At 35.2% G+C, this 11,755-nt stretch overlaps 1 protein-coding gene across 1 annotated transcript in view; it reads left to right on the top strand.

The window, feature by feature from the left end:
• Positions 1–341: 341 nt before the first annotated feature.
• The window catches only part of LOC148946500 (uncharacterized), a 97,106-nt gene continuing 85,692 nt past the window's right edge, over positions 342–11,755 (top strand). Inside the window, exon 1 of the mRNA XM_089097715.1 lies at positions 342–473. Within this exon, the coding sequence (XP_088953841.1) occupies positions 453–473 (21 nt within the window). The 5' untranslated portion in view covers positions 342–452. The remainder of the gene's footprint in view (positions 474–11,755) is intronic.

Genomic DNA, 11,755 nt, shown 5'->3' with positions numbered 1-11,755 from the left:
TTAAATCTAAGGGAGAATTTAATAAGTGTTGAAGAATTAAATAATCCTTTTATCGTTGTTTCCTTTCTCAAATGTATGTGAAACCAACATGATAATAATTTCGTTTTATTAAAGCCAATATTCATGTAGTAGTGTTAGTGTATCTATTTAAGGTTGTCTTGTAAGGTTATATTCAACCCAAAATGCACCCAATCGTACTTTTTATTATGTATTATGACTCCTTGATTTTAAAGACCGTGTGATTCTGCCTCGTTATTTTTATTACAGGAAGTGGATTGACATATTGGATATCGATCATTACAATGAGTTGTCCAATGCAGATACAACCTAGTAGCATCTATTTTCATCATACCTCAACCAACGAAGAGTACTCACCATAGACTCCAGCCACTTTTCATCCCAGCTACGTCTACGAAAATTGAAGTTACCTTTTAATCGTTGTTTCCTCGACCATGAACCATATTACGTATCAGGTAACATTATATTTGAATCTCAGTATCCAGTGCATTATCGAACTATATAATCACATAAATTCTGAGAACCCCATCGACCAGTACAAGATATAAGTACCTAGATATTACCCAGGATAATCCTTATGGACATATGAACCATTTGACTGTATAGTTATGATATTTGATGATCCCAAAAATTATTTATATGACGCAGATTCACCAGTCGAATCCCTTTCGACCATCTCTCCGAACCCATCCTATCCCCTCTGTGTGGAAAGTTCATATCTCTGTTATCCCATAATATTACGAGATAATTTCTGAAAAATGGACCTGGAAACCCACCATTGAATTACGGAAACCAAAATTAACCCCAGTGACCAACCCCTCAGTGACAATATACCCCTCCCACAAGTTAAAGACAATATGTCGAAGGAGTCACTATAGTTTGATGTAGACCTGTTCCAGAGCCAAACTGCGAGTCCCCTGTGATTAACCTAGGAATCACCGCAAATCTTAATAGACACAAGCCATGAACTAACAATTTTATAAGAGAACTGTGAACCCTAAGAGCACGAATTAACAATTTTATACGAGAGTACATTCTCTATGTGCCTCAAAATATCCCAAAAATGACATGCAGAGAATAAAATGAAGGCACTCCCAGTGTTCAACCCCTTAATGATAGGTGCCTTAAGGCAACCTATGAACTATCAGAAAGCAGGTGACAATGAACTCTGATAGCATATTCCCACACCTGTAGATGGAAGCATCATTTCCCAATTGACAATTAGAGAAAGCTCGTCGTGTGAACACAATCATGCTCGAACTGTTCCATAACGAAACTATATTGTAAGTGCTTCAAGAATTTTGCCAAGACGAAAAGATTGAAGGACAATAATTTACAACAGAAAGATTGAGTACGCTAAAGACTCGAAGGTGATGAGTTAGGTGTGAATTTACATATGTTACCTTCTTAATAACTTTGATAACTCAAAAATTTCAATATTCTATCATTAATATTACATAGGAAACATACCAAGTGAAAGTGTTTTAATGTTACCAGTAAACAGGGTAAACCCAATATTGTGTACTTTAAATCGTTCTTATATATATTGTTAGATGTTCAGATAGTTTTATGTGTAGCGTTCTCGTGCTATTCATGTAATGTAGCGTAGATAGAAAGCAGTGTGCCATATAGACAGCAAAATAAAAAAAAAACATTGTAAAAAGTGAATTCCAAAAAAAAATCTTATGTAAAGGTAGAATGGCCCCAACCTCGTTGGAAATGTAAAAGTAATCAGTGTTAGATGTAGAAATAAAAATCTTTAGTATAGTAGCTAGGCTAGAACCATGAATAATCTTAGTCCGGTAGATGAATTTTAGACAGGGATGTAGAATAAAATTAGAAAAGTAATAGAGAAAATTTTTAGCACTCCTGAGTAAGCCAAAATATAAATATGAAATAATACAATGTCAATCAAAATTATGTAGAATAAATAGTTAATAAATTGCGAACATTTCAAAAGCCCAAAGGCAGGCAAGTCCTAATGACGGGACGTCATTAATTAATGGGAAGGGTAATATGTACCGTGAGTAAAATGTGGAATATTTAAAATACAAAAATAAAGTTCCTTCTTTCTAAAGATAATTCCGACTTCCTCTAATTAAGTTTAAATCTAGTTTCAGAAAAAGAAAAGTCCTTAATCAGCAAAGAGAAGGTTTGCAGTTTAGCCTCAGACAAAGAATGGCGCTATCCAGCTTTGGATTTCGCTAAGATAGTGGGCAATAAAAAAGATGCTACAATCACAATGTTTTTCAGGAAGTTTAAATTATAAGAGCCGTGTGAACGTTTGAATCATCAGAAATATTTAAAACAACTTATTGGACAGAGGGTTTGGCCTCAGGACTTAGGCCAAGTGTGGGTCAGCTCTTATAGCGTAGGAAGAGGACTAGGTTTGATAGTGGGGTAAAAACTGCTTGTAGGAAGATTATTATGTTCAGAATTATTTCGGCATTCAAGCTTTGCAATTCTATTATTTTTGTTATCTCAGTCACCGTTGTTGTAATTTGAAGTGACCCACTTCTGTTCACCTAAATATGTAAGTCTCAATAAATCTTTTGCTTTTTACTTGTGTTTATTTCATTTTATATGTCTGTATCTAGTCTAACGACAGGTAATTAGTTTGCATATCTCCAAGGTACGTTCCAATAAATCTGATCTCCAGATGGCTCGAGGAAAAGAGGTTACATTTATATGGCTACACATTTTATTTTCTCTCAATAATTGAGGGTGGCGCGGTCATAAATTTACTTTACTCCCCATTGCTGTGGTGTAATCATAAACTCAACTTTCTCATTATTTTTGTAGCTTGCCTGGCCTATTAAGTAGCCTAAGAAAAATCACCCCGGAAGAACTGGCGCGATCGGTACACCGCTTTAAATCATAATATTGCATATGACACACTACTTAGCGTTATAAGTGGCGCTATCGGAGAACTTATAAGGTGTAAGTTCACAGCTTTTAAGCATAAAATTTCATTTGACGCGGTCAATCTTTATGACCACAATTGCCTCAATCATTTCTTTTATAGCTACAAACTCCTTTTATCGCTACAAATGGCACGGTCGGAAATTAGAGAAAATCATGGGAACTAATTAGGCTATAAGCCTTGCAATTTAAATTTGACCATTAGAACGATACAAACATACAAATATATTGATTAGGCCTATTGTCGCTAACCTATTACGGGGAAACCCTTTAGGAAATCTCACAGGAGATAATAGTCTCCCCCAAAATAGATCATGTGAAAAAAAAATTATTTCGAGTTATTCGAACGCAAAAAAAAATGTCAGAAGATTAATCAGAACAATTAAAGGCGCAAAAATTGGTCACGAAAAATATAGACATAGCAAAGTCTATCCCGCAGTACAATTGTCGATCATATATTGACGAATTTAATATCCAATTGGCCCAGTTTGTAGAATTAACAAAAACAGAGCTAGAAACGTTAGTCGACATGCTTCTATTACGATTAAAAGGCCAGGCATTAACCTTTCTAAAGCAGATTGAACATACCATAGGTGACGACGCCAGCTTGCCAATAAATACTTTGGATAAATTGTTAACGGCATTTAAAGATATATTTATCGAAACCAGTTCCATAAATAAGTTAAAACACGGAATGGTGTGCTTTGACTATTCACAAAATATAAGAGAATATCTTGATAATATACGCATTTCAGTAGAGGCTAAATACGGAAGAGGTTCAGGACAACTGTATGAAAGACATACTAAATAGCTTTTAGCAAGGGCTACCCCCAAAACTATACAGAATGGTAATATCCAAAAATATTCAAACGTTGGATCTTGCAGTTCAGGAGGTAGATCAATTGATCGAAGTCGACACGATTGTCGCAAACAACAGTAAAGGAAAAATAAATAGCTTAGGCAATTCAAACACGACCCTAATCTTCAAGGGCGATCAGGCATCTCCCAAATTCTTTTCAAGGGATAACTCCCCAGTACCACAAAGAAATAAAACACAAGAACCCGCTAGGTTCTTGCGTTTTAGTAGGCAAAATTATGGCAACCATTTGTTCGGAAGAACAAATTTTAGCGCCGGTGGTGCACTAGGCTATAGCCAGGGAAGATTGCGCCAATCAGTACCTTACAACGCGTACCAACCAAATTTGTATAACCCGCACCCCACTAGATACAATACTTATCGGCCGCCGGGAACTACAAATTTTTCAAGCCGACGTCAAATAGTTAATTGGCCGACGGGAAATAAAAATTTTTCAAGCCAACGACATTGGCAGTCAGCGCCAGCAGCCACCACTGACACAAGAAATCCAAACTATAGTAATAATACAGGCGAAATCGACAAAAAAATGTGAATCAATTAGATATGCCGACGGAATTTCATGTGTCTGAATGCCTACTAAAGACACCGACGTATGAAACAAATCCACAGGGAAACGTTTCAGGCCCCTCAGAAATATAAATTGGACCCAGAAGGTGCCCAGAATATTTTACAGGTCCAAAACAATAGTAGTACCGTCTTGTAGTGATAGTAATAATAAGCTACCTATTTTTAATGACTTTTGTGTGGCAAATATTTACTTTAAGGCTTTGATTGACTCTGGTGCTACTGCGAACATTATAAACTCATGCGTATTTGATATGTTGCCTCCCCATATTAGACAACAAAGAAATTTTAATAATCCCAATCTAACTAGCGTGACAGGGCATAAATTGGATGCAAGAGGTTCAATTCGCCTAAACGTAAAAAGGGACAATAGGATATTTCCGACAAATTTTATAATATGCGGTAACTTTCCATATGAAGCAATTATAGGGACAAATTTTTTAAGGTCTAATAGAGTATTATTAGACGTAGCGAACAAAAGACTTGTCTACCTGGCTAAGGTAGGGGAAGGAATTTCAACATTTAGAAATTGTAATATAGGTTACGAAGAGAATGTAACAGTAAATAGAATTTTTGGTTCTATAATGTCGTAATCTTTCGAACCTCATGTCTCGCAAAAAGGACATAGCATAGTTCGAAATTTGTTCAATTATTCTGAGAGACATTGCAGAGATGAACTAAATTTTAAAGATAAGGGTATTGAATCTGCTAAAATAAAAATAGGAGATATGCAACAGTATAGATCAAACGAAATTAAGAAAATAGCGGAATTATGGAAAAAACATAGTAAAACCCAAAATGACACCACAAGGTGCCGTAGTGGCGCAGTTTAGCGCCAGTATGAATCAAATAAACGATGAAAGTAATGAGAAATAATACGTATTAACGATAAGGAAAACGAAAGTCCCTCCCAAAACGATGTAAAAAATTCAAATAACACAGATGATTGAACCAGTGGTTGGCAAATCTGAAATGTGGTTTGCGACCCCGTCAAATGAAATTCCTGAAAATCTGCTATGTGAGAAACAAATTATATCTTACGACAAAGGAGGTTTTATTGGGGTAACTAATAATCACGAAAATGATACAATTACAATAAAAAAGGGGACGTGTTTAGTTCAAATCCAAGTTTTATCGGAGAATGATTTAAATAGATGGGAAAACTTTAAAAGAAACCTAGTTAACGGCATTAAAACCTCAAATAACAAATATCCTCTAACTAAATCCCAATTTTTAAACAAATTTAATATGGATAATATTAAGGACTTAGAAATTAAGAAAAAATTATGAGAATCTCTATGGAATTTTAAAGGTTTATTTTCCTCTTCATGAATATTATATGGGATTTATGCAATTTAATTAAAACTAATTTTTAACAACTGGTAATCCTGTAACGAAACAGCCATATCGTGTGCGGTATAAGCACAAAGAGTGTTTTAAAAATAAAATCCGTGAATTACAAAAAAATGAAATTATACACCCCGGCATAAGCCTGTATTCTACGCAAGTGATCTTGGTACCAAAAAAGAATGGTGATCTTAGACTTCTAGTAGACTATAGAGCCCTTAACAAACAAGTAGTTACTGATAAATTTCCTCTATCAAGAATAGATGAAATTCTTGACTCAATTTCAAGCAAAAACAAAAATTTTACTTCTTTGGACCTCACCCAAGGCTACCACCAAGTGAAAATAGCCGAAAAAGATGTCCATAAAACTGCATTTTCAACGGCTGAATGTGGTTCATATGAATACTTAAGAGTACCTTTTGGACTTAAAACAAGTTCGAGCGCGCTATGTAGACCCTATTACACCTGTTAAGAGGATTAAAAAATATTATTCATTTTGTTGATGATATCATATGCGTGGGAGAAAACACTGAACAACACTTAGCAACATTAGCTAAGGTCTTCAAGAAGTTCAGACAGGGCAATTTAAAATGCCGGCCTGAGAAAGTAAATTTATTTCAACCTAAAATTAAATTTTTAGGAGTAGTAGTAACAAACGGGGAGATATCCCCAGACCCTGGTAAAATAAAATGTGTTGAAAGCCTCAAATCCCCTACAACTATGAAAGAATTAAGAGGAATTTTAGATCTTCCTGGTTACTTTAGAAAATTCGTGCGCAATTATGCCCAAATTGAGAAACCCCTCACGGAATTAACTAAAGGAAACTCCCAAAATGTTACCTGATCCTAGGAAGCTCAAACTTCTCTAGACCGTCTCAAAAAGGCACTCACTTCTGAACCAATATTATCACTTCCTGATTTCAAACATGGACAATTTGTGGTCACAACCGATGCTAGTTCAAAAGGCATTGTGGCTATTCTTTCGCAAATAACTCCCATAGGAAACCCTGATCCTTTACAATGACCTTCCAATAAAAAAAAAATAGAAAAAGTTATAGGCTATTTGAGTAGAATCTTATCAAAGGGTCAAAGTAGTTATTCCGCAACAAAGCTAGAATTATTATCTATAATCCACTACTTGGAAAAATTTAAAAACTATTTATTTGGTAGAAAATTTATACTATAATCAGAACATAAAAGTTTGCAGTACCTGCGTACTTTAAAAAAACCCACAGCAATTATAGCCAGATGGATTATGAAAATCCAAGACCTAATAGAATTTGAACATTTAAAAGGTAAACAAAACGCAGCTTGTGACTTTTTGAGTAGATACCCAGAAAATATTCCGTCGGAAGCTGAGGTAAATGAAGTTAACAATATCAATGCTAAGAGCAAACATGAATGTAAGAAAAACAAATTCAAAGACACAGTAAAAGAAAATAAGGTTAACCATTGTCCCCTGTCTTTAGAAAATATAAAAAGAAAGCAAAAAAAAGGACGAAATGTGTTCAGCGCTTATTAATTATTTTGTGAATGACGATGCGTTACCGGATAAATTCAAAACTCTTAGAAAAGAGATAGATAATTTTTACTATGATCCTGATGAAGAAATACTATGTAGAATCGTGACTGCTGAGACAAATACAAACCAAACCTCAATAATACCTGTGTTACCAAAAAACTTAATAATACCTGCGTTCGAATATTTTCATTAAGATATAAGTGGACACTTAGGAGTAACGAAAACTTTCCATAAATTAAAACAATATTTTTACGTGCCGTCGGCAATAACAAAACTTAAATAATTTGTAGGTATATGCGAAGCATATAAATTAAGAAAAATCCCCCATTCTTATCCTAATCCTCCAATTAGAAGGGTCTCGGTAGCAAAGTACCCCTTTGATATTATATCATTTGACTTATACGGAACCAGCCGAGGCTTGCCTGTTTCCAGCAGAGGCCATACTTGTAATCTTTCAGTTAAAGATTACTTTTAAGGATTTACTTTTGCAAAAGCATTAAAAAATCAAGGTGCTTATGCCACCAGTAAGGCGTTGGCGAAATTATTTTTAAAATTTGGCATTCCAAATAAAGTTTTAAGCGACAACGCAAGCAATTTTGTTTCAAAAGTAACAAAAGACTTAATGAGTTTTCTTAATATAAACAAATTGGTGACATCCCCGTATCACCCACAAGCTAATGGTAAAATAGAAAATAGGCATAAAATATTTTCGAATGTATTAAGCATTTATACAAAAGACAATAGGAACGATTGGGATCAATTCTTACCTTATTTAACTAACGTAGTCAATACTGTTTATTCAGAAACAATTAAAGACAAACCATTTTGTTTACCTTTTGGTCGTGATTTTAGAGTCCCGTATGATGAGATCATTGAGTGTCGGCAGTTTTATAACAGCCCGGAGGTTTACAAAAAAGAATTCATAAATAGGATTATTAAAAATAACAAAATAATGAGGCAAGAGTTGGAAAAATATTAAAGAAACCAAGAGCTAAGAAAATAACCTAAATTCAAGGGTAGTATAGATTTCAAAGTAGGAGACTGAGTCTACCTAAAGAATGAGGCAAAAACGGAAGGCAAAAAACTTTCCAACAAATATTCTGGACCGTACAGAATAATCAAAAAGTACGATAACGATTATACTTTTAAAATGGTGAACCCCAATAGCGGAAGAACTTACAAGGTACATGTTAGCCGAATAAAAAGAGCCAAATTTCCGGAAAGATGGGTACTGCGTCCCTCCTCTACTGATTCGTCAGATGCAGAAAATGAGCCCCCTAGATCAAGATTGGCAGAGCTAAAACCCTTTAATTTCAAGCAAGACTATTTCGAGGATGAGAGCGATGAGAAAAATTTTGAAGAATTTTTTGCTATGAAAAATTTAGTTATTTCTAAAAGAAAATCTTTACTTCCAGAGAGAGTAGAAACACCAAAAGATTCAAAAAGTTCATCATCAGATAGCGCGGGAGAATTGGATTATACAATATCTCCAAAAACCCAATTTTTCCCCGATAGAATTTTCGACCCCATGTCCCCCCAAAAGATTTCCAGACGATATGGTTTTCCCTGCAACACCGATAGAAAGGCCCCCGTCTTTACAGGAAGAATTAAACAGCTGTAGAAACCCCCAGTATTACTGTAAAGAAGACTCCTCCCAAAGATTTAACTAAAACAAAACTGCGAGAGGCAACGGATTTAATAAATTTTCCCATAAAAACGAGTCAAAGTACATTACCCGAGAAAAAAACTCCCAAGGATGACCAGCAAGGTCAAAATCATAATATAACTGTGTCCAAGGTAAAACCTAAACAGTGGACTTCACGGAGGGAATCCCTATTGCAAAGAATGCCCCATCCCCCTGAAGACATGGCCTTCAAACAATAGAGGAGCCCCGCAAAAACTATTGATTCCTCCCAAAGCTCTCAAGAAACTTTCAAATCCCCCGAGTTCAGAACTCAAGGCGAGGACCTAGGGAATAAATCTTTTACCTCCAGGGGAGTATAAATTTACGAAGGAAGGGCAGGTGATACCTCAAAAAGTGCCACCTCTAAAAGTTCTAATCCGGATTCGTCGGAAACTAGTTCCGAAGAGTCTGGCGGCGAATCAGACCATATAGTGGCTAAAGAAATAGGGAAAGCAAGACTGACCTCAACAGCCGCACACGGGAAACAAACGAAATTAAAAGGGCAAGAATTTTTGAAAAAACAGTAAAAAAATTTCGACCTTATTTCGCTAGAAAAACCTAAAAAGAAAAACCGCAAGAAACAGAGGAGAAAACAACGACACAGTTAGGCAGAACAGTCAAAAAACCTGACAGATGAAAATATCCCAAATTAATGTAAAGAAAAATTTCAAATCCTTTATTAAAATCAACTTGTGATCCACAATAATAAATTTAACAGTGTGCAGGTAAAGTTAACCAAGTAAATATTAATGAAAAAAAAATAATAATAATACGAGTGATGTCAAAACGTCGGCGATCAAGCAGGGAACAGAAAATAACCAAAGGTAGGAAGCTAGTGGTCTACTGAGGACGATAACTGACGTTGGACCATGTTTTGTGGGAAGCTTGGGGAGGAAACAAGGGTAAAACATCAGTATATTACACAGACACCCTGTTCATGTTTTAGAGCAAGTGAGTTTGACTAAATTGAGCTATATTTAATTTTTTTTCAAACTGAATTGAATTTGATTAAAAACAGTTTAATTATAATAAATTGAGATAAATCTAGTGCAAATGGAGCATTCATGTATTTGTTGTAAAGCTCAAAAGTGATGCTTAAATTTTGAAATCATTTGATTGGTTGAAGTTTGCGGAAGAAAACCCTGTATACATCAAATGGTAACTAAGTATGACTCATTAGGGTTACACATTATAAGCTGGAAAATGTATAGAGGCAGTCCTAATGTATGGGCCATCAGTCAATATTAGGGGCAAAATATTTTTAAACAGAAGGATACAAAAAATCCTGATCCGAACTTTATCTATAGTTGGCTATTGGTACGTTTATACGTAGAATTTCACGGCGGATGTGGAATTATATCTCAATAATAATATGTAAAATTTTAAAACCATTTGATCAGTTAAGATATATGGATTGAAACCCTGTGTATGTCCAATGGCGACTAAGTAAAACCCACAAGGAATTCCTTATTAATGTGAAGGTGTTTTTCGCTTAACAGATTCTAATAAAACTTTAGTATCATATTTATTTATTTAGTGCTGAAGGGTTTGCTCAAACAATAGCCTTCTAAGAAGATATTGATGTCAGTTCTTCATTACGCTTATATTCTTTGCCAAGCATCAACTGGAATCTACGCGGGCAAGCTTGGAAATCCTGCATCTAATTACCTTATTCGAAAGGCGAATACGAGGCACCAATGTTGTACAAATGAACTATGGAAATCATCCCTACTCAGTATTAAGTTGTGTAATCAAACCTTAATTAGATGGACCAAGTTTTGTGGGAAGCCTGGGGAGGAACTCAAAGCCCATGCAGCATTTAACTTGTTGGGTTTTGGTGATTCCCCCGTATTTTCTATTAAAAATTGACCCATGTCCTAACTAAGATGGATATTATCAAAAACGAGAAATTATCCGTACAGAAGCGTCCAAATATATGAAATATATCGTGTTATTGCAGATAATAATCGTTTTAGGCCTACACATAAAATGGGATACCAGTGTAATTACGTGCTGCACGCTTAATTATTCACGTGTTTCTTACTCGAGAAATATAATATTTCTTGCTTGAGAAATATATGTACCAACAGTTGGCTATTGGTACGTTTACATGTACAATTTCACGGCGGATGTTAAATTAAATCTCAGTAATAATACGTAAAAATTTCAAAACCATTTCACCAGTTAAATTATATGGATTTAAACCCCATGTATGTCCAATGGTGAATAAGTAAAACACACCAGGAACTATCAATTAAGAGTAAAGTGTTTTTTGCTTAACGGATTCTAATAAGACTTTAATATCATATTTATTTGTTTAGTGCTGAATTATTTGCTCAAACAACAGCCTTCTAAAAAGATATTGATGTCAGTTCTTCATTACGCTTATATTCTTTGCCAAGCCTCAACTGGAATCTACGCGGGCAAGCTTGAAAATCCTGCATCTAATTACCTTATTCGAAAGGCGAATATGAGGCACCGATTTTGACTGTAATTATGAAAAAATCCATAGAATAAGAAGGTGAAAACCAAGAAAAGAACACGGGAAAACAGCTAATATGTAGAGGTTAAACCCAACACCCCTGAGAACGTCTAAGCTAAGAAAAGTGGAAGACATTAGAAAACGAGTGGGTAGAGAGGCCTCCGCTCGTCCTGGTTGTGTTTGGTTCCCTCACTGTAGTATCGTTTACGTAAAACCGTGTGGTTATGACGCTGCAACATGAGTTTCTTAAACAGCGCGGACGTGCGTCAACAATGCAGGCATGAAATATGTTGTAAAATTAGACCTCGAAACTTAACCAATGTAGGGTAAACTCTGTTTA

The sequence above is a fragment of the Artemia sp. Qi Xiang Cuo genome, chromosome 12 (genome assembly GCF_049724085.1).
Source record: "Artemia sp. Qi Xiang Cuo chromosome 12, ASM4972408v1, whole genome shotgun sequence".
Classification (NCBI taxonomy): Eukaryota; Metazoa; Arthropoda; class Branchiopoda; order Anostraca; family Artemiidae; genus Artemia; species Artemia sp. Qi Xiang Cuo.
This window is presented reverse-complemented; position numbering and strand designations above follow the sequence as displayed.